Source organism: Salvelinus alpinus, chromosome 10 (genome assembly GCF_045679555.1).
Source record: "Salvelinus alpinus chromosome 10, SLU_Salpinus.1, whole genome shotgun sequence".
Classification (NCBI taxonomy): domain Eukaryota; kingdom Metazoa; phylum Chordata; class Actinopteri; order Salmoniformes; family Salmonidae; genus Salvelinus; species Salvelinus alpinus.
The window spans coordinates 51,339,216-51,362,614 of record NC_092095.1 but is presented as its reverse complement, the minus strand read 5'-3'; the positions used below and the strand labels follow the sequence as shown (position 1 = coordinate 51,362,614).

At 44.9% G+C, this 23,399-nt stretch overlaps 2 protein-coding genes across 20 annotated transcripts in view; one reads left to right on the top strand and one right to left on the bottom strand.

The window, feature by feature from the left end:
- Window positions 1-67: 67 nt before the first annotated feature.
- LOC139532209 (abl interactor 2-like) lies at window positions 68-16,260 on the top strand. Of its 18 annotated transcripts, none has more exons than XM_071329549.1 (12): window positions 68-268; window positions 7,616-7,783; window positions 7,981-8,157; window positions 8,561-8,578; window positions 8,717-8,820; window positions 9,864-10,016; window positions 11,167-11,297; window positions 11,504-11,713; window positions 12,215-12,385; window positions 13,016-13,102; window positions 13,450-13,635; window positions 13,794-16,260. In XM_071329549.1, the coding sequence occupies exons 1-12, from the start codon at window positions 98-100 to the stop codon at window positions 13,967-13,969; spliced, it is 1,752 nt and encodes a 583-aa protein (XP_071185650.1). In that variant the 5' UTR covers window positions 68-97; the 3' UTR covers window positions 13,970-16,260. The 18 variants fall into 18 exon arrangements, with proteins under 18 accessions (XP_071185650.1, XP_071185648.1, XP_071185651.1 ...); XM_071329547.1 differs by having other exon boundaries at window positions 13,013-13,102; XM_071329552.1 differs by lacking the exon at window positions 68-268 and adding an exon at window positions 535-700 and having other exon boundaries at window positions 13,013-13,102.
- LOC139532212 (integral membrane protein 2B-like) overlaps window positions 16,243-23,399 on the bottom strand; it is a 9,703-nt gene continuing 2,546 nt past the window's right edge. For both annotated transcript variants that reach the window (XM_071329570.1, XM_071329568.1), the window contains exons 2-6: window positions 19,839-19,967; window positions 18,620-18,820; window positions 17,412-17,522; window positions 17,147-17,297; window positions 16,243-16,911 (exon numbers count right to left, since the gene is read on the bottom strand). In XM_071329570.1, the coding sequence (XP_071185671.1) occupies window positions 16,823-16,911; window positions 17,147-17,297; window positions 17,412-17,522; window positions 18,620-18,820; window positions 19,839-19,952 (666 nt within the window). In that variant the 5' untranslated portion in view covers window positions 19,953-19,967 and the 3' untranslated portion in view covers window positions 16,243-16,822. The remainder of the gene's footprint in view (window positions 16,912-17,146; window positions 17,298-17,411; window positions 17,523-18,619; window positions 18,821-19,838; window positions 19,968-23,399) is intronic.

Sequence of the window (23,399 nt, the reverse complement as noted above, 5' to 3'; positions counted from 1 at the left end):
AATTGAAAGAGCAAAGATCTAGGTATCATATCCACTTAAATTTGTCACAGATTGTCATACACTCCGTCATAGTTGGGATGCCCAACGCCACTTCTGCATGAGCGTTGGAGAGGCTGGGATCTGGCATGCATTGGTTGCTAAAGATGTGAAAATGGCGGAGTTACAAATGCTTTTGGAAGAGGAGATTCCAGCTGGACGTAGTGCTTTATTAGATAGTTTTACCAATTTAGAAAGAGTTGCCGAGTATTGCGAAAGCAACTATGTTCAGGTAATGATACTTTTATAACATTATCAATTATATATTCTACGAGTATTATCTTTGACGGTGGGCGAAGTGATTGCTACGAGCTATGCCGATGAGGTGCAGCGACTCAACTGTAAGGGTGCTCCTGTTAGCGCGACCAAGCTAGGCTATAGATAGCTAGCTAACCTTAGTTAGCTACTTCATGCGGAACGTAGCTATGTTTTTCCTAATATGAAAACATTGGTTGTCGTTCTCCAACCGTCATACAGGTATCGTCATTTATCAAACGTTTATTTAGTTGTTAGTATTTTTACTAACTTGACTTCGTTTGCTATTTACCTCCAACCAAATCATGCTTGCTGGTTAGCTAACTGAGCTAGCACGAATTATCAGGGCACAGCTGGTTTCATGATTGACTGTGCCGTGATGGGGTACACAACAAGCTATTCAGCTAAGGTAAGGAATTGGATTTAAAATGTTGGTACACGTTCTGATACCAGAAGAGAACCAAGGGAGCCATAAGTAAACGAATTATGACTATAGCAAACGAGCTTACTAATTCCAACTAGCCACGGTTTCTAGTTAGCTGCGCTGCCAGTGCTGTCAAATTATCCAGTAGTAGGGGTTTGAAATTCCCAATTCGTGTCAACATTAGCTGGATGTCAACATTGGTCGTGAAGAAAACATATATATATAATGTGTGGCACTTGTAAGCGTTCTTCTCCTGCCAATACTTAGCGTTAGCTAGCTAATGTTATAGCCTTATGTGTGCCAAAACAAGTCACTGCATATTGGATCGGACATCCTGTATCATCAATGCCGAACTTCTTGTGCTACTGACTGTAGAGTGGGAAAATCGGTGTTTCATAGACTACTTACTGGTGGTTCTGGCAGTGGCAGAACAAGCTAAATTGTTCATAACGTTAGTCATGCCATGAAGTACGTATTTTCTAATATAAAGTGAGGTTCTGACACCGATTGTGAAACGTTTGTCAATAGTGCCACTGCCTTGGAACTAGAGGTCTTCACGGGTCCAAAAAGTTGGGCCTGTTCCGAAATGGATCTGGGACTTAACCACCATGACTCGATATGCATAAATTCATTTTTAAATATAGAAACCCGTTCTGGACGGACCCGAGGACAACTACACCCATTCCATATAGACTGGTCGAATCCAGGGCCGATCTGATCCGAGTGATGGAAGCAGCAGAAATTCATGTTTTTAAGCGACTTAATTAATTAACTGGAGCTGATAAAGCCGAGAGGTGGTGCTATAGCAGGCGGGGGAGGGGCCATACTTTGAGCAAGTGACTTGGGGAGGGAGGGAGGGAGAGATGAGACAGCAACCATCCAAACCGACTCGCCCTATAGTAGACTAATAGCTGCCATAGCTAGGTTATTTATCATCAAACTGGGAGAAGCTAGCTAACGTTAGCTAGCTAGGCTAACTGGCTGCAAATCAAATGTTATTTGCCACATGCCCCGAATACAACAGGTATAGAGACCTTACAGTGAAATGCTTACTTACAAGCCCTTAACAAACAATGCAGTTTTAAGAAAATACAAAAAAAAGAGTAAGAAGAATAGCTAACAATTAAAGAGCAGCAGTAAATAACGGGGCTATGTACAGGGGGTACCGGTACAGAGTCAATGTGTGGGGGCACCGGGGTCGAGATAATTGAGGTAATATGTACATGTAGAGTTATTGAAGTGACTATGCATAGATGGTAACGTTGCCATTTGATTAGCTGTTCAGGAGTCTTATGGCTTGGGGGTGGAAGCTGTTTAGAAGCCTCTTGGACTTGGTGCTCCGGTACTGCTTGCCGTGCGATAGCAGAGAGAACAGTCTGTGACTAGGGTGGCTGGAGTCTTTGACAATTTTTAGGGCCTTCCTCTGACACCGCCTGGTATAGAGGTCCTGGATGACAGGAAGCTTGGCCCCAGTGATGTACTGGGCCGTACACACTACCCTCTGTAGAGCCTAGCAGTTGGAGGCCGAGCAGTTGCCATACCAGGCAGTGATGCAACCTGTCAGGATGGTGCGGCTCTAAAACCTTTTGAGGGTCTGAGGATCCATGCCAAATATTTTCAGTCTCCTGAAAGGGAATAGGTTTTGTCGTGCCCTCTTCACGACTGTCTTGGTGTGCTTGGACCATGTTTGTTTGTTTGTTGGTGATGTGGACGCCAAGGAACTTGAAGCTCTCAACCTGCTCCACTACGGCCCTGTTAATGAGAAGGGGGGCGTGCTTGGTCCTCCTTTTCCTGTAGTCCACAATCATCTCGTTTGTCTTGATCACGTTGAGGAAGAGGTTGTTGTCCTTGCACCACACAGTCAGGTCTCTTACCTCCTCCCTATAGGCTGTCTCATCGTTGTTGGTGATCAGGCCTACACCTGTTGTCATAAGCAAACTTAATGATGGTGTTGGAGTCATGCCTGGCCGTGCAGTGATGAGTGAACAGGGACTACAGGAGGGAACTGAGCACGCACCCCATGTTGTTACCTACCCTTTACCACCTGTGGGAGGCCTGTCAGGAAGTCCAGGATCCAGTTGCAGAGGGAGGTGTTTAGTCCCAGGGTCCTTAGCTTATTGAGCTTTGAGGGCACTATTGTGTTGAACGCTGATCTGTAGTCATTGAATAGCATTTTCACATAGGTCTTCCTTTTGTCCAGGTGTGAAAGGGCGATGTGGCGTGCAATAGAGATTGCATCATCTGTAGATCTGTTGGTGGGGTATGCAAATTGGAGTGGGTCTAGGGGTTTCTGGGATAATGGTGTTGATGTGAACCATGACCAGCCTTTGAAAGTATTTCATGGCTACAGACGTGAGTGTTACGGGTAGGTAGTCATTTATGCAGGTTACCTTAGTGTTCTTGGGCACAGGGACTATGGTGGTCTGCTTGAAACATGTTGGTATTACAGACTCAGACAGAGAGAGGTTGAAAATGTCAGTGAAGACACTTGCCAGTTGGTCAGCGCATGCTCAGAGTACACGTCCTGGTAATCCGTCTGGCCCAGCGGCCTTGTGAATGTTGTCCTGTTTAAAGGTCTTACTCACATAAGCTGCGGAGAGTGTGATGTCCGATACTGTTCCGGACGACTGTGTGATCATGCTCCCCGCACCCGCAGCCGATGCAGTGCATGCACTTTCTCATCCTACAGCTACAAATAACTCCATTCAGAATATTAAGTAGCAGCCTGCCTGTTGGCTCTTTGTCGTTGTAACCTATCCTTCTCCTTTAACTTTTAATTCCGTCAAATCTAATTTTATTGGTCGCGTACACATACACTCCGTTGCCAGTTTATTAGGTACTCCCATCTAGTACTGGGTTGGACCCCCTTTGCATCCAGAACAGCTGGAGTGATTCGGGGAAATGTAAACGTTGCTCAGTTGGTATCAAGGGACCTAACATGTACCAGGAAAACATTCCCTACACCACTGCCACCAGCCTGTACCATTGACACCAGGCAGGATGGGCCCATGGACTCATGCTGCCTATGCCAAATCCTGACCGCCATCATTTGCTTGATAGTGGACCGCCTGTTAGCTTGCACGATTGTTGCCTCTCGAACTCTCATCAACCAGCTGTTTTTGCCCACAGGACTGCTGCTGACTATGTTTTTTGTTTGTCGTACCCTTCTCGGTAAACCCTAGACACTATTGTGCGTGAAAAGCCTAGTAGGACAGACATTTCTGAGATACTGGAACCGGCGCGCCTGGCACCGACAATCATACCACGCTCAGTTGCTTAGGTCACTTGTTTTGCCCATTCTAAAGTTCAATTGAACAGTAACTGAATGCCTCGATCCCTGTGCCTGCATTATATAGCAAGCCATGGCCACGTGACTCACTGTCTGTAGGAGCGAACCATTTTCGTGAACGAGGTGGTTTACCTATTAAACTGGCTACTGTGTATTTTGCAGATGTTATCGCAGGGCAGCGAAATGCTTCTAGCTCCAACAGTGCAGTATACCTAACACAAAATGGTACATGTAAATCCCATAAATGTTAAGAAATATCAGAACGAGTAATGTCAGACTCTGGTGTATATGTATATAAACAATATGTGTAATAGTGTGTATGGACAGTATATATGAATAGGAAAGGTATGTACAGCAGTAGTTATTAGGGATGCACGATATATCGGAATCGGACAATATTAGCTAAAAATGCCAACATTGGTATCGGCCCGATGTGTAGTTTAATGCCGATGTGAAAAAAGATGTCAAAGCTGACGTGCATACCTATATAACGTAGGTCCATGGCATAATGACGACCAGGTAAAATGTTGCACTACATGCGCAACACAGCATTCCTAACCTAGCCCTCAATGTCTGCTGTGTGGATTGAGCAGTCAACAAGTCAAGCAGTCATTTGAAAGAGTAAGAACATTTCAGCGAGACAACTCAAAGGTGAAATCCATTAACGCCAAGATAATGAAATTCATTGCCCTTGACAATCAACCGTTCTCTGTTGTGGGTGATGTTGGCTTTTGCGACTGGTTGAGCACCGGTACACTAACTTTACCAAGTGCGCTATTGTAAAGATGTTGCCCTACTGGAGTTAAACAGTAATAGCGTCACTGCTATTAGCTTCACGACATACTATGGAACGCCGTTTGGGTCTTTGCGTGTCAAAAAAAGATACACGGGTCATTGCGTATCAAAAAAGATACACGTTCAAATAACACTTTAATTCGCTTTTTAATTTGACAAGTCAAATAACACAGTTCTATTCTAGAATGTTGTGTGTTCTGAATTTGCATGTGCAAGCCAAGCGTCACAACTACTATCAATAGCACTGTCAAAGCTGTACAAAAAAAGTCTGCAAACAAGCAAAAACCGGTCACGAACAATGTGTTTACAATACCGCGCTGGTAATAAAGAATTTTGTTCGATCGCAACTTCTGGGGTGGGTAGCTAGCTAGCTTTAGCTTGGTACCTAGCTAGCACCAATACAACAAGCCTGAAAACAATGACAAGTAGAAACTGCAGTCATGTTCATTATTCTTAGCAATGATTTAGGAATCATTGTGAGTAAGTATTAGCTAAGTAGCCACTTGTTGTTTTCCTATTGAAATTGAACTTCAGTTCATGAAAATAAATAGCTAGCCAGCTACTTAATTCTCTTGCCCAAAGCTAACGTTATAAGCAGCCAGCTAGCTTCATCATGGCTAGTGAGGCTCGACCTGATCGGGTTATGCGTTGTGAAGCTAGCCACAATAAAGATTATGCACAGTAGTGGAATTTGCGCTTTTTTTTCAAAATAAAAGTACCTATTTGAAAGTTATGCAGAAGGTTACAATTGGTGGAGTCATGCCATATTTAGACTAGATAATGTTAAACAAGTTTGGAATGTGAAGCAATGAAATGTGGTATCAGTCTACTCGGTGACACCCACAGAACACAACTGTGAAGAGCTTACGCAAATAACGTAACGCCCCTGGGGCGGCAGTGGTTAGTGGTTAGAGCATTGGGCTAGTAACCGAAAGGTTGCAAGTTCGAATCCTCCAGCTGACAAGGTACAAATCTGTCGTTCTGCCCCTGAACAAAGCAGTTGTTCCTAGGCCGTGATTGAAAATAAGAATTTGTTCTTAACTGACTTGCCTAGTTAAATAAAGGTAAAATAAATGTAAAAATATTAGCGTTGTAGCTCTTATTGCAGGACTGTGACTGAAATCACCTCCCCAGTCAGCCTATTGTTAGTATTGACATTTATTTTGCACTGTACAGCTTTATCTAAGGGTTGGGGACCAATGAAAGGGGGTAACAGTCTACTGTACCCCATATATTTTTTCCCCCCAACATCCTCAGTTATCAGACTCCAAAACATCCAAGCAGTATTGTTTTTCCTCATGAATAGTGTTCAATACACATAGCTTGACAATAAATGTGTCTCAATTCAGTTGTTTCAGAGTCCTGCAATAAGAGCTACGATGCTAATGTTCTCTGGGTGTCACTGAGTAGACTGATACTCAATGTCATTGAGCCACAATCCATAGGTAAGGCTGTACAGTGAAATAAGTATGCCCCCAATGCAATTCTAAAGTACAATACATCCAGTGTGATTGCAACAGATTCTTGTTAAATTAACAAATTGTCTTTTGTAGATTTTTTTTATATAACATTCCAACCTCGTTTAACTTGATCTATTCAATTATGGAATAGTTCTACTATTTGTATGCATTTGCATCACTGTCAATGACATACTTTTTATTTTGAAGGCTAACCGCAAAGTCCCCTATTGTGGCTAGCTTCACATAGATGGGTCCGACCACCATTAATCAAATAAGAACCCGAATTTATAAGACAGTTATTTTAGATGATGACGCCTAGCTATATAGTTAGCTAGCTAACCATCGCTACTTAAACAGATTATGTTGTTTTGCTATGTTTTTGGGGAAGAACATTGTTTTGCATCCATGAGCAAGCTAGCTTTTTTTAATGAACAGCAGTTGTAGGTGCGCGAGACAACTTTACCAGCATCATAGCATACGTATCGATTAATCGTTGTGACATATGAAATACGAGTGATAGTGTAATCCATGTGTAATAACTACGTAAAAAATGTATGAACGCGTTAAATTATGTGACGTGCAGTCATATTCAGGTGCTGGTTGGCACCAAGTTATTTGACAAGTAAACAACTTCTCTGATAGAAAACGGCCTACGTGGCATCTATTACTCAGACACATTTATCTAATCCTACCCGCAGACAGTGAGACAGACCTTCCTGTCAGTGCAGCGGATCTGATTTTGTTTACTGAAGACCACAAGTTGCGCATTTTATTTTTTTTACTTGAGAAATACTACACCAAACACCTTAACTAGATGTTAAACTGCGTGACTAAAATGTGAATTAATTACATATTTCTTGACTATTTTGAAGAAGTAATGCTGGCTTTGTTCCTATGGTGTCTCATGGGGGCAAACATCAGTAACTGCCACATCGAACCACACCCCCAAGACTGAAATCTCGTTTTTTTCATAATGAGCAACAGAGAAACACATGCCAGAATCCATGCATTCAGTCTGTCTTTAACACACATCCATGTAATTCAGGTCATATGGGGGAGGGTAGAGGATTGTCCTTTGACATTACTTTTCTCATTCAGCACATACTGTTAACAAGGGAAGTCTTGGTCAGAACAGCAAGGAAAGCTTCATCTCCAGGAAACTGTTTCCCTCTGAAAACATATGGCCTTAGCTTGCCTAGTCATCCTTCAGCCCCTGCAAGATCCTATTTATATGATATCGATGCTCTCTTTTTTTTTATGCTGCCTGGCTTTGTTGTTTTGTTATTGCCTCTCTACTCTCGTTTCTCTGTTACTGATGTCTATCTGTTTATCCTCTTTTGCACTCTCACTCCTTAGTCACCAGATAAGCACAGAGCGTTGGAGGAGACTAAGAACTACACCACCCAGTCCCTGGCCAGCGTAGCCTACCTGATCAACACCTTGGCCAACAATGTCCTGCAGATGCTTGACATTCAGGCCTCCCAGCTCCGCCGCATGGAGTCCTCCATCAACCACATCTCACAGGTACGGCTGCCGGGACGTGGAACACACTGTATATATACACACACACACACACAGATGCACACGTTGCAAAATACACACACATCCATATAGCGTATGAATACCTGATTAGAAACGATAAGCCTAGTTCAAAAATATGTTTTGTTCAAGTCTGTCAAGAAATAGACTTAACTGTATTTCTCCCCCTTGTGCGGCCCCAGACAGTGGACATCCACAAAGAGAAAGTGGCAAGGCGGGAGATTGGCATCCTGACCACCAATAAGAACACCTCTCGCACGCACAAGATCATTGCTCCGGCCAATCCAGAGAGGCCGGTGCGTTACATCCGCAAGCCAATCGACTACAGCCTGCTGGATGACATGGGCCACGGAGTCAAGGTAGGGAGCAGTGGGGCATTGACGGTTACGACTGGATTCCTGATGATAGTAGTACGTCTTGTTTTTGTACTGGAGTGAGTTATCATCAACCTTTTTGTAGCACTAAGATCATGGACAAACACTGATCTTAGCACGACAAACGTTTTGGAGGAAACTCCCCCCCTGTTTGGTACAAAGACAGTAGTAGGCCCTTGGGATAAGCACGAGGGCGTGGTGGTAACAGTGTGAGTCACTTTATCTAGGACAGTGTGTGACTTGTTCGCTGCTTCCCTAACATCTGTGGACTGTAGGCCTATAACATTGCTACATATTTTTCTGTGCATTTTCTCACTATTAGTCACTAATCCTCCTTTCTCTTTCTCTCTCTTTGCATCACTTATTTGCCTTTTTAAAATGAACCTAGTGGTTGCTAAGGTTTAAGGTAAGGACTCTAAAAACAAAGTTGGTATGCGTGTAAGACCAGAGTGTGTTTTGTCTGATCCCAGGTTATGTTGTGTTGCTCTGTTGACTAGTACTTCCCTGTTGTTGTTTTTGTATCCTCTCTCACCGTGTCCTACAGGCCAGTGCTCAGAACATGAAGGCTGGAGCCGCAGGTCTCCCTCGCACCAACCCACCCACACAGAAGCCGCCCAGCCCACCCATGTCAGGGAAGGGAACCATTGGGTATGTAGACGTGGCAGGTACCACAACCCCTGTCCATGCTGCTCATGTCCTTGAGAAAAACATGCTTTCAGTCTCAGCCAACCACGATCAGACATCTAAAACATGTTCATCAATGGACAAGATCTGATCATCCAGGCACCAGGTGTCCCTTTGTACTACAGATTGCTGTAGTGTCCCTCTGCTCCTCCTAAGCCCCGTATGGTGGGCTAGGGACCAGGCTACCACCTCACCACCCAGCAGCGACCTTCAGTGACATTTAGTTAAGGTCCGGAGCAGACCTCTCTGTGAAAAGGTCAAAGCTAGCCTGTGGCACATGATATGCTGTTTGGTGATCTAATTAATGTGCATACCTAATTTCTTTCCAGTGAATGGGTATCTTCAAATCTGTTTATTGACATTATGGGCTACTGTTATTGTTGCTCTGTCCTGTTATGTGTCCCTGTCCAGTTTGTATCCCCCTCTACAGACCTGTCCATAACAGTAATGTATGTAATGGTTTATAACATTGTGTTTTATGTTTCTTCTAAAGTTTAAGTGCTGTTTGTGTGTGTGTGACTTTCAAACATGTCCCCCCCCTAAAACGAGACGCATGCCGGTAGTCCATGACACACTGCCCTAGTCCAGTCTCTGGTGTAGAGGAGGCATCTCTGTCTGTGGTGTTTTGGTTGCTTTTGTCCCCCGCCCCCGTATGTGTGATGTCATGCTCTCCATGGCAACAGCGCTCAACGTTCCATCGCTTAAACAAGCACAGGGGGAGAAAAGACTTGGCTCCTCATCCATACTTTTGAGGCTTTTTATTCCACTGAAGCACATCAATAGACATCACTGTCCTCGGTTGATGTTGGGCTGTGTAAGAACTGAAGCAGCAGCAGCTGTAGATACGACTGATGCATTTAATGCCTTTTCCCACCTACACCCCATTTTTTGAGTTTGCACTGGTTCTCTTTTATTTATTTTGGTTCCCATGTTTGTCCTCCTTTTCTTGTCCTCCTCCACCCCTCACTTGTGGATGTTAAACTCCTCTCATACCCCTCCCCTCGCAGGCGCCACTCCCCCTATAGGACACTCGAGCCGGTGCGTCCTCCCGTTGTCCCTAACGACTACGTCTCGAGCCCGACGCGCCATGGCAACATGGCGCCCCCACAGCAGAGCCCTGCACGCACTGCGTCTGTTAATCAGAGGAACCGCACGTACAGGTACCCCGCCCCGCATGCTCCCAGCACACCGCTAGCTAAAAACACGTCTAGAACACACTTCGAGCGGCCCTGGACTCACTGAACAGACACGCTTAGATTCAACTGCCCTGTAGTAAAGATCAGCTGCAATAGATTATAAACACTGTAGCTACATGCTACTAAACTACTTTCCCCCCCAACCCTACCCACATGACTTGTAAAATAATATCACTAGAAAAACTGGTCTGAAACACTTTGAATAGGCACTACACCAAGCACACAGAACGAACGTACAGCTCAGATAGGAATGTATTCAAATATGTTTCTTTATCACCTGCGTAACAGCAGAGGAAGATCAGATAAGCACGAGCAGCTCTGGGTGTCACTGAGGCTCCTACCAGGCAGTGAGAACAAGATCTTAAGGACTACATGACAGAGTATCTGCCACCAGAGAATTGAAGCTTGGCCATTGTAATACAGCTGATCCCTTTTCTCCGTCAGTCCCTTCTCTATTTCCTTCTGAGCACATTATTACGTTTGAAACTGACGTTAAAACTAATATTAGCAATGGTTGACCTTGGCTTAAATTAAACAGACAGTTCTTTCAGCTCAACCTATCTATCTATGCGTTGGTCCTTTCTTCCATCCATCCAGTTTCTCACTCATTCCCTGTCTCCAGTCTCCTCCTCTTTTATTCTCGCCTTGATTTTCTTCAGATGCCTCCAGCTTTGTGGCGCCTCTGTCTTTGTCACGTCATGTCTCACTAATGGACCACCGCTAAATGTCATGTTGTAATTTGTGACGTTTTATTCATTTCTTTATTGCTGTACATGTCATCTCAAAGCAGAGCTGTTCATTTAAATCCATTCAGTGCTAGGTAGGTGTGGGGCAGGATTTTGGGCCAGGATTTTGGGCCAGGAGAGTCTCTGGTTTGGTAGGTTGTGCTTGCAGGTCCTCTGATACCAATAGGGCTCAGAGGGCCGGTTTCGTGCACCACAGATTAAACCTAGTGCTGGACAAAAAAATCACACTACTTTTTAGTCCAGTAGTAGGCTTAATCTGTATCTGGGAAACCGGCCCTACAAAGTGTATATATAACCTCTAGACGGTAAATGACTTAATGCAAGCGGGTGTTGATTGGGTTATGTGATGGGCTGTGTGACATCATTAGCAGCGGCAGCAGTGGAGGCAGCCACCCCAGCAGCAGCAGCCGCAGCAGCAGCAGAGAGAATAGCGGCAGCGGCTCCGTGGGCTTGCCTATCGCCGTGCCAACGCCTGCCCCGCCCCCCACAGCATTCCCAGGTAAGGTCTGGCCCCATGCCCTGCCCACTGTCTAAGCTCCGCCTACTAGCTCTCTAAAGAGCAATACGGTCTGTCAGACTGCTTTAAACTCTCTCCTTCCTTCCCCCTTGATAGTGTCTGAGCACCAGTCTTTATCTCCTTCTCCTGTCTTTCCTTTCCTCTTTTTTCCACTGCCTTCCTCCCTTTCCCACCTACTGATGGTGCAGGTACCGCCCCTGCCCTTCCCAACCCTGCTAAGCCACCTCCCACTACCACCACTACTCCCGTCCCACCTGATGGCCTCCCTGTACTCTCTCTAGCTCCTAACCCCTCCCCCCCCCCCCCTCCTGAGGGTCCACCTGTGCCCCCTCCCCCACCCCAGCTCCCCACTGCTGTCACTAGCACCGGCCCTGCTGCTTTCAGCACCCCTGCACAAGGTGAGTGTCCCACCACCACCACCCCTGCATCACGTCCATCTCTCCCATCATCCCAGGACCTGTATCTGTCTGTGTACCGGCAGGCATGTTGTCACGTGGGCCGGTCATTCTCCACCCCTGCATCATCAGAGTTCCTCCATCACCCTCCCTATCACTGTCTGATCTGTCACTCTGTCTTTTCCTTTTTCATCTGGGTGTCTCTATCTCATTCCCTCCTTAGGGCAACTCTCTCCCATCGCTCCCAGTCACCACCTGCATGCCATCATCACACCTTGTGCATGAGTTAAATTGTTCTTGTGTTCTTACAGTAAGTGATGTTGAAAAGGGTCTTTGACTTGAAATCTGCCATGATGATGTCTGAATACCAAAAACAGCAAAGTGCTTAAATTGATCCCATGAATTAAGTGCATCATGTGACAGGAACCAGAAGTGATAAGTTCAGCGACATAGCTACACCGTACCAAAATCTCTCTCTGGTTCCCCATGCTGTCTGTACCCCAGGTGCCCCCCAGTTCTTCAGCATGAACCGACCGGTGCAACCACAGAACCCTCCTGCGGTGGGGGGGTCTCTGCCGTACCGCCGGCCTGCGTCGTTGACGGGCCAGCCCAACTCCAACATGCCCCTGAACCAGCCCCAGCCCAACGGAGGACCCCACTTCAACCAGGTCCCAGGTAACAGCCCTGACCAGCAACACTATCACTCCTACCAGAACGCAAATTGTCTTTTGTGTTTAGATATTGAGTCTGGATTTTAGAGCTTTCTTTCATATATTACTGTCTGGTTTGGATCCTGGAGCGTTTGAGCTCCTGGTCCATCCTGTAACTCATTTGTAGAAACAAAATGTATACCGACCCAAATTATTTCTGTTACTTGGGAGTTTGGTTAAAAAACATTAAATACTAGCTGACAAAAGTTTTCAGTTCTTGTGGAAGCAAACTGTCATTTTGTGAGTTCCCGGAACCTCACTGGAGTATTGAATTCATACACGAAAACGCCATTTGATTTCAGCAGACAGGCGAACCTATGGGAAGGCACAAAGCGCCAAGGTCTCAGCAGCTCGCTGTCTTTTTTTTTGTGTGAAATGATTCCTGCTCTTGATTTAGCCCTTTTTAATGCCTAGTCTGCCTACTGATCTAACTGGCTTCTATCATGTTCTAAATTCTAATTCCACCACATCTCTCTTTCTGCCTTCCTTCCTCTGCTTTCTTTCCTAATTACAATCTGCTCCTCTTTTTCTTCCCTCTTTCTTTCTCCTCTCTCGCTCTCCCCGCTTCTCCTGTGGTGTGGTGTGTCTGTAGCAGGCCCTCTTGTTGCCCCGCCTCCCCCCTCCATGCAGATCACTCCCCAGCTCCCTCTGATGGGCTTTGTGGCTCGGGTACAGGAGACCAGTAAGTGGCTTTTAGCTCCTCTGCCTTGTTGCCTCGTCTTCGCAGTGGCTCCCTCCTGCATGTGTTTATTTTACTCACGACGTGAGTCTATTTTTGTCGATACTTCAAAGCTGAACTATCCATCAACTTCGGTTTACCTGTCTGAAATAAACTTCTCGTCTGTGCACGTTGAAATTGTTCTCCTTTCCCCCAGTTTTTCTTTATACACTTTCAGCATGGATACCCAACCAACCACTGCAGCCCTATGCCACATGCATGGGAATGCCAGTGTCAGTCAACATGTAACTAACTAACCAGTGGAATGTAGGCATGGTGGTTCCTGACTGGTGTCCCCCCCCCCCCCCCAGTCTCAGACGTGCCCCCTCCCCCGCCTCCCGTAGAAGAAGCTGTGTTTGAGGAACCCACCCCGCCCCCTCCACCTCCAGAGGACTATGAGGATGATGAGGAGGAGGAAGAGTCGGCCGTGGTGGAGTACAGTGATCCCTACGCAGAGGAGGACCCCCCGTGGGCCCCACGCACCTACATGGAGAAAGGTAGCGAGTGATTTTCTCTTCCACCCTGATCTAACCCCTGCCCTGTCCACTTCTCCTGTTCTTCCCTCTGTCTTTCGCCCTCTCATCTCCCCTGTCTTCTACCTATCTCCCCTAACCTCTTCGTTCCTCTAACATCTTCCTCTCTCATTGGTGCACAGTGGTGGCGATCTACGACTACGCGGCGGACAAGGAGGACGAGCTGTCCTTCAACGAGGGCGCCATCATCTACGTCATCAAGAAGAACGACGACGGCTGGTACGAAGGAACGATGAGTGGCACCACCGGCCTCTTCCCCGGGAACTACGTCGAGTCCATCATGCACTACACCGACTGAGAGGTATAGATAGGAAGGTCAAAGACTTTGTTAGGCAGAGCATGATCACATTGTGGAAGTCGACGAAGAGGAGATGAGCGTTCATGAAGAGTATACAACTATCCTCAACCGGTCTACCAGATGAAGTACATTGTACAACGGCCACTTGTAGATATTCCCTGTGTTTTTGAATGATATGAGACTGTATGGTGGTGGTTTTTGTATGTACTATTAGGGCTTCATTTTGTCTTTACTATTATTATAAGGAAGGCCACAAGGATTATTGTGATTTAAAAAAAAAAAAAATCTCATTTCCTTTTGCGCTTATTTTAACATTTTTTATTTATTTGGACCATGTATTATATAGGGAGGGATGGTACGGCGGGCAGGGCTGCTGATTTAAGGATAGAAATAGGTGTCAGATGATCCCGATGAAGTTCTCTACTCTCAGCCCAAGAGAAGACACTAGATGAGAATGCTTTTTCCAATATTTTCTCTCCTGACATTCCCAGAGCCTTTCTAGACTCATATTTTATGTTATTTAAAACCAGGAGCTCCTATTGGTTAGTGGGATGAGGAGATGGACTGTTGCTCTTGAACTTTATACGATGTCAAGTTTGGCGACATAACAAAGCTGACAGTCCCTGACAAGACAAGCACATACTTTGTCTACATTTGACAAAACATAGACATTAGTGGTGGGGAAAAAACTATGAAACTGATGTTTTTAGCTCTTCTGAACACCCATTTTGAAAAACTCTTCAGTTTGGATTCAGTAGTTAATGAATTGGTTCTGGCCCCAGGCTAGCTAGGGCAGCTTAGAACACTAGGGCTTAGAGCATGCTCAGTCACTACTGCACTTGCCTCACGTCACAGGCCAGTTCTAGTATCAGGATAGATAGGTAGAGCAGTGTTTCTCAACCTTTGCTCCCTGGGATGGCTAGCTCTAATTGAAGACGTTGGCTTCAATGGCACAAAACAAGTTTGAGAAACACTGAGATAGCCGTCTGGCCTAAAGTAGAAAGGATAACTCAAATTGCAAAATTAGTGAGTCTTAAGTCACTGCCTCACTTTGTAATCAAGACAGAGAAGAGATTGACTTTGCCTGTCTTGGTAGAGGGACTGTCAGGAAGCCTCCTTTTAGGTAGACAAATACTCTGCCACTCATTTGCATCAACGATTTCGATATTTGATTCTTATTGTAGGGTGGCAGACTGCATGTTTTTGGGAAAAAAATGATTCATTAGTCTCCATTTCTGCTATATTATTATTCCTGTCTTAATATTTTAGATATGGTGTGGTTATTGGTTTGGTTTTAAATATTCACCCATATTACCATAGTTGACAGGTGGGGTTTCTTGACGCATTTATAGGAGGTGATAAAGGAAGCTTGTGCCATATTGAAGTGTGTGAGTGCGCGTGTGTCTAAGGTATCACTTCCATTTGCAATAAAAATAGCCAGTGGGATGGGTTTGAAAATGTAGATCTTTGAGTTTGGAATTGAAAGCACATACATTTGTAGTAAGATAGTTAATTGTTACTGAAATAAAATGATAAAAAGCTGTATTACTGCCTCAGATGAGGACTAATTAAAATGAGCATAAAAGCCAGCCGTTGATTGTAGAAATTAACCAACAAACCGGCACCAAAACCTTTCAATGGGTTCATCATGCTGAAACTGATGCATTGAGTGTTTTATGAGGTAGAAATATTATTTCCAATGTGCTTGTCTGTCAGTCAAATCCTTTATTTTTTATTAAAAGTGGGTCTGTTCTTGCATGCCATTTATCTTAATACTGTAGTGGTGTCTGAAACCCAGTTGGCCCTTCACAAGGCAGCCCCAGAACTGGACCCTAGGGGCACAGTCAGCAGAGCACAACTTTATTGAATATTCAGATATGTTATGTAGAATAAACATGCCTCTGACATGTAGCATAAGGACTCATGTCAGCTCTATTCAGGACATTTCTATCTGCAATGTTCCACAACGCTGTGCAACGCTAAATGCAACCCCAGGTACTACTAAACCAGCCTCATCCAAAGACTAAAGTGTAAGCTAAATCCATGTCAACGTCTGAAGATCAATAAAGTTATGGGATTTGACTACTCCAGGAGGAGCCATTCATTTAATGTGTAAATGGAGAATATAAGTGTAAGAACAAGTGTTCTATTCCCTCAGCCCAAGATCTCTCTGGATGTTAAGTAAAACAGTCCATGCCATTGTGTTGCACAGTAAAAAAGTTTAACTTTAGAAATAAATATCATATTTGTAAAACCATGAGAACAAAAACCAATAAAACAATTAAGATTTATTGTGGTATTAATCTTCCTTTTTACAGACTATATAAACAAGTTAGTTGCTCCATTTTCAGACAGACCTGGGGTATGAGATTCCTCTTGTTTCATCCCACTGTACTAGTGACAGCAGATACAAGAATCATTCATTTTCTATGCTAAAGTAAGCATATTCTCATTGAGTTGATATTTCATCAATCTAGGTATACCTTATAACAGTGTAATTAGCTGACTTAAGTGTCCGTTTAAACACTTTCTTTAACAATAAACCCCAGAGTAAAGAAAACAATTCCCACAAAATATTGAAAAACTGGACACATCTTATTTTTTTAAGAGAAGAGTTGCCCCCAAATGAAAATGGTACTTTACGCAAAGTGAAAAATGCATTAGTTTTATACAACAATATTGACTTGGAATCATCTTGACTTAAATTTGACAACTCTCAAAACTACCAGCAGTACAGAAGAGTAAAGGATCTATGAGGGGTGGTATAGGAGAGAGAGAAGGGTTAAAAATCTCACGGCAGACAGTGAGTGAAACTATACATGGGTTGTCTGAAGCAGCCAGTCCCCTTTCACTTTAAGGCTCACAGATGAGTGTCTCGACCACAAACTTGTTCTCAAAGTGACGGATCGTCCTGCAGTTCAGGGCTTCACGCTTCTCCCTGCCTGCAAGGTACAGATGAAGGAATATGTATTAAAAATGGGTGTGTAGGCCTATATAAAACATCTGCTATAGCACCTGTTCATTGGCCAGAGTATAATGCTGTGTGTTCTCAGGTCCACCAAAGGGCCGAAGGAATTTCACAAAATGGTCAATACATGACTATTCGGGGTACATCTTAAAAAGTGTGTGTGTCAGTACTGACCCAGTATGGTGTGTGTGTGTGTGAGCAGTACTAACCCAGTATGGTCTCTCTGCGTTCCAGCTTGTAGGTGTCTCTGCCCTTGCAGAGGCTGTAGATGAAGTATCCCAGCTGGTCAACGTTCTCCAGACGCTCAGTCACCATCATCTGCTCATGGACCAGGTAGGACTGGGGAAGGTAGGTACCAGCCTAGGGGGGGGGGGGGGGCAACTCACACTTAATTAACATTATTTCCTCCAACATTTGATGAATATTGAAATACATATAAACAGCTCCAGTCGTATGTGTGTGTGTTACAGGTACCTTGATGTTGATGAGCAGCTCCAGCAAGTCCTTGGGAGGCATGACGATGGAGGTGTTGAGGGGGATGACGTAGCACTTGTTCAGGCTCAGGTCCAGGTAGGCTGTCAGCCTCTGAGGAGGAGGAAATGAATTAGATCCAACGCTACAAAAACACCCAGAGGTACTTTACATTCACACCTCAGACCTCAACACATGATTACATTCAACAACTTAAATTCAGCCCGTGTTTTATTAACCCAGTATTGAACACTTACCGGTTTCTAGAAATAGGAGTTTGGCGGCTAATACGCTGGAGGAATGACTTTCCTCTTTGAGCCGTAAATGCATGGTAGCAGCTAGATAGACCGAGCTCTGTGATGTCACATATGCAGTATCTCTCAACAACAATTCAGACCACTGTGTGTGTGTGTGTAGGTAGGTTTCCATACAATTAACAGATTCATGTGAATTTTCTAAAATCCACATAAAAACATGCACATTCCCCCACCAGATATGCATTTCATCAAATTGACTTGTTGCGGATAAAAGGCTGTGCTTGATGACTTAATACCGTTTGCAGTTAAATTCCCATGTACCAAATAAAAACATACAAGTTAAATGGGTTTCCATCAGATTTTCAGTGTGCCCACTCTGGTATTGCCAAATGCGCTCAAGCCAACAGCTCACAGATACATATGGGAGTATGAGCCTACATGACGAGATTATGGACAAAAAAGCTAGATTATTTTTGAGTTGTCAAAATGGCAGCCAAGCATTGCTGATCATGTCGCCAGAATAAGACTCTGGATATTTATTGGAAAGGCGCACCGTGCTCATTACCTCTGCACGTTCACTTCACTCTGAAGTTCTTCAAAACGGATTTAATCTGTAGCCTAAAACTGCATGGTTCCCAAACAAGTCGCAGTGAGAGGTGCACATGTCATCGCGTGACTCCAAGTTTACTTCGATGTGATGGTTATTATATCAACATTTGCACATAAAAGCATTTCCACCGACATTTCTCACATAATTAATTTTACCAACACAAGAGAGCTCACCTTGTCTAGTGTATTTAGGGTTGTCGAGATTTGGAAAGTTGACCGACAAATGTTCAGTTTCGGCCTGTCGTGACTCTTTATCCGACATGCACTTCAGTCGCATAAAAAAGGTTGGATGGAAACCTGGTTTGTGTGTGTGTGTGTGTGTGTGTAGCAGTGTTCTCTTCTCACGCTTTTGAAGTCATGGACGATGTCGGCCGGGTCGCTGTCTGAGAACTCGGGCACGGGCACGTTGATTAGCTCCACGTCCTCCAGCACACGGATGCTCTCTTGGATGTGTCTCAGCGCAGAGGGCAAGGCCACCTCGTCCTTGTCCTGAACCATGTAGTCCTGCTCAAGGTAATCCACCCCGCACCAATACACCGTGCGCTCCTGAGGAAGTCAAGGTAAGACGACGACAGTGAGGACTTGTCTCTCACCCTGACCAACACTGTAGATAGTTAGCTAGCACACTGGGTTAGTTTCCCGGAAATATCTCCTGATTTATCTCCTGATTAGGGGCTGATTCAAAAGTCCAAGACTAGGCTTAATCTGTGTCTGGGAAACCAGCCCACAGCGTATGCAAATGTGTCCTCTAACCAAGGAAAGGAAGCTTTAACTATACTGAACAAAAATATAAAACGCAATATGTAAAGTCTTGGTCCCATGTTTAATGAGCTGAAATAAAAGATCCCAGAAATGTTACATATCCACAAAAAGCATATTTCTCTCAAATTGTGTGCACAAATTTGTTTACATCCCTGTTAGCATTAATCCTTCGCCAAGATAATCCATCCCCCTGACAGGTGTGGCATATACAGAAGCTGATTAAACAGCATTATCATTACGCAGGTGTTGGGGACAATAAAAGGCCACTCTAAAATGTACAGTTTTGTCACAACACAGTGCCACAGATGTCTCAAGTTGAGGGAGAGTACAATTGGCATGTTGACTGCAAGAATGTCCACCACAGCTATTGCCAGAGAATTGAATGTTCATTTCTATACCACAAGCTGCCTCCAACGTCGTTTAAGAGAATTTGGCAGTACGTCTAATTGGTATGACAACCACAGACCACGCGTAACCACACCAGCCCAGGACCTCCACATCTGGCTTCTTCACCTGAGGGATCGTCTGAGACCAGCCACCCCGACAGTTGATGAAACCGAGGAGTATTTCTGTGTTTAATAAACCCCTTTTGTGGGGGAAAACTCATTCTGATTGGCTGGCCCACCCATGGCTGCACCCCTGCCCAGTCATGTGAAATCCATAGATTAGGGCCTAATGAATATTTCAATTGACTGATATGAACTGTAACTCAGTAAAATCATTGAAATGGTTGCGTTTATATTTTTGTTCAGTATATAGTTGAGCCTATGGCATTATAGGGGTCTAACCAACAGTCCCTCACCAGTATGTAGGTCTTGTAAAGGTAGGCCCCTCCCACCACCACACCTGACAGCATGAGAGCCAGGCCCAGGCACCTGTACCAGCACCACACCTTGGACTGCCGACGAACCTGCATGCCATCCTCCAGGTCCTGAGAGTAAGAAGACAAATATAGTGCATGCACATTTGATTTGATCACTTAAAATACATTACACCAGGCAACAGTTACAGTACATAGGCCGATATTAAAATTGCAGAGGATACAAACAAAAAAAGTCAAGACTTCTTGCCATTGTGGTCCTCTATAACATACAGAGTAGAGCCTATAGACAGCCTCTTGCAATACCAGCATGTCTGCCTGCTTGTTCCATTACATAATATTGGTTCATCAACCGTTCTCAATTAACAGTAGGCTATGTCAGTCCAGATGAATCATGGCTAGCATTAAGAAAACTGACCTCTATAAATCCTCTTTATTGTTCAAATAAAATCACTCCAACACAACATAGCCAAACGGTGTTTGATTCAAATAGTGTGACTATGCAGCACAATACAGCTGTGGTGTGTTCTGTTGATATAAGTTGGAGTATGGTAGTAGTGATAGAGAGATGCTTATGTAACGTACCATTCAAACACACAGCTAAACCTCCCTCCCTTTCTCTTGCTCACCAACCCTCCCTCGCTTCTCTGTGACCTTACACCTCCTTTCCATCATCTACTTCTTCAAGACATTCTTTCTAACCATTATTCAATTACTGCCTTATCTTTTAGCCCTCTCCATCACCTCTGTTGTTTTGCTCCCTCACTTTAATATTATGGAGCCCAGGGCCACATGTTGTAATTTGGCAGCAGGCCCTTTTCCTGAACTTGTTTATGCAGAGTTGGGGTGGGGTTCGTATTGAAACAAAAGAGTGGATGTCAACAGCTCTAGCTCTCCCTGGAGATCAGATGAGGAAAACAAAACAGATCTGAGAGATCCCCATGCGCGTAATTTAGTGGAGGAACATATTGTTTTTCCTCCCCATTAGTCCACTGTCGATACAGAGACGTGCTTGAGGTAAACCAAGGTCCATATTTTGCAACAGATACAGGGGCTATTGAATGATGGCCATGCTTGTCTCACTCTCGTCACTTCAGGTTAGCTTATTAACATGGCTACAGGTCAGGAATAAGGAGGTGGCTCATGGCTGGTCTCTGTGGACCATGCTGTCTGGTCATGTCACAGACCTTCACTAGTCTGACACCGTATCCAGGATATTAGCATTTAATCTCACCCGTCTGACTGTCCCAAACTGCTCTCCTACAGGTGAAACAGACATGATGGCCAGGTCTTTCTATGCAAGGGCATTTTCTCCCCAGGTCTGTCCCTGGCTGCTGCATTTCTCTGCTATTATTCCCCAACTCACTCAGATTCTCTATAGTAAATAAATTCTCTATAGACTTGTAATCTCATCTGCATTCTATTTCCAATGGAACCATGTAGCCACCCAAATACATTGCATTTGGAAAGTATTCAGACCACTTCCCCTTTTCCACATTTTGTTACTTTACAGCTGTATTCTAAAATTGATTAAATAGTTGTTTTCCCTCATCAATCTACACACAATATCCCACAATGACAAAGCACTGATTACAGCCTCGAGTCTTTTTGGTTATGATGCTACAAGCTTGGCACACGTGGGAGTTTCTCCCATTCTTCTCTGCAGATCCTCTCAAGCCCTGTCAGGTTGGAAGGGGAATGTCGCTGCACAGCTATTTTTAGGTCTCTCTTGAGATGTTTGATCGGGTTCAAGCCGGGCTCTGGCTGGGCCACTCAAACATTCAGAGACTTGTTCCCGAAGCCACTCGTGCATTGTCTTGGCTGTGTGCTTAGGGTCATTGTCCTGTTGAAGGTCAACCTTCAAATCAAAAGTATTTGTCACATGCGCCAAATACAACAGGTATAGAGACCTTACAGTGAAATGCTTACTTACAAGTCGTTAACAAACAATGCAGTTTTAAGAAAGTCCCTAACAAATTGAGATAAGAATAACAAATAATTAAAGATCAGCAGTAAATAACAATAGCTGGGCTATATACAGGGGGTACCGGTACAGAGTCAATGTGTTAATGTGCACTGGTGTCGAGGTAATTAAAGTGGCTATGCATAGATAGAGCGTAGCAGCAGTGGAGGGGGGGGGGGGGGGGGGGCAACGACAATGCAAATGTTGGGTAGCCATTTAATTTACTGTTCCAGAGTCTTATGGCTTGGGGGTAGAAGCTGTTTAGAAGCTTCTTGGACATAGATTTGGTGTTCCGGTACCGCTTGATGTGTGGTAGCAGAGAGAACAGTCTATGACTAGGGTGGCTGGAGTCTGACAATGTTTAGGGCCTTCCTCCTACACCGCCTGGTATAGAGGTCCTGGATGGCAGGAAGCTTGGCCCCAGTGATGTACTGGGCTGTACACACTACCCTCTGTAGTGCCTTGCGGTCGGAGGCCGAGCAGTTGCCATACCAGGCAGTGATGCAACCCGTCAGGATGCTCTGTAAAACCTTTTGAGGATCTGGGGACCCATGCCAAATCTTTTCAGTCTCCTGAGGGGGAAATAGGTTTTGTCGTGCCCGCTTCATGACTGTCTGTGTGCTTGGACCATGTTACTCTGTTGGTGATGTGGACGTCAAGGAACTTGAAGCTCTCAACCTGCTCCACTACAGCCCCACCGATGAGAAGGGGGGCGTGCTTGATCCTCCTTTTCCTGTAGTCCAATTATCTCCTTTGTCTTGATCACGTTGAGGGAGAAGTTGTTGTCCTTGCACCACAGTGTCAGGTCTCATCGTTGTCGGTGATTAGGCCATTAGCAAACTTAATGATTTTGTGTCATTAGCAAACTTAATGATGGTGTTGGGAGTCATGCCTGGCAGTGCAGTCATGAGTGAACAGGGAGTACAGGAGGGGACTGAGCACGCACCCCTGAGGGGCCCACGTGTTGAGGATCAGCATGGCGGATGTGTTATTACTGCTGAACCTTCTCCCCAGTCTGAGGTCCTGAGCACTCTGGAGCAGGTATTCATCACGGATCTCTCTGTACTTTGCTCCGTTCATCTTTCCCTCAATCCTGACTAGTCTCCCAGTCCCTGCAGCTGAATAACATCCCCACAGCATGATGCTGCTACCACCATGCTTCACCGTAGGGATGATATTGGCCAGGTGATGAGCGGTGCCTAGTTTCCTACAGATGTGACACTTGGCATTCAGGCCAAAGAGTTCAATCTTGTTTCTCATGGTCAGAGTCCTTTAGGTGCCTTTTGGCCAACTCCAAGCGGGCTGTCATGTGCCTTTTACTGATGAGTGGCTTCCGTCTGGCCACTCTACCATAAAGGCCTGATTGGTGGAGGGGTGTAGAGATGAGAGAACCTTCCAGAAGGACAACCATCTCCACAGAGGAACTCTGGTGCTCTGTCAAACTGACCATTGGCTTCTTGGTCACCCCCTGATCAAGGCCCTTCTTCCTGGATTGCTCAGTTTGGCCAGGTAGCCAGCTCTAGGAAGAGTCTTGGTGGTTCAAAACTTCATCCATTTAAGAACGATGGAGGGTACTGCGG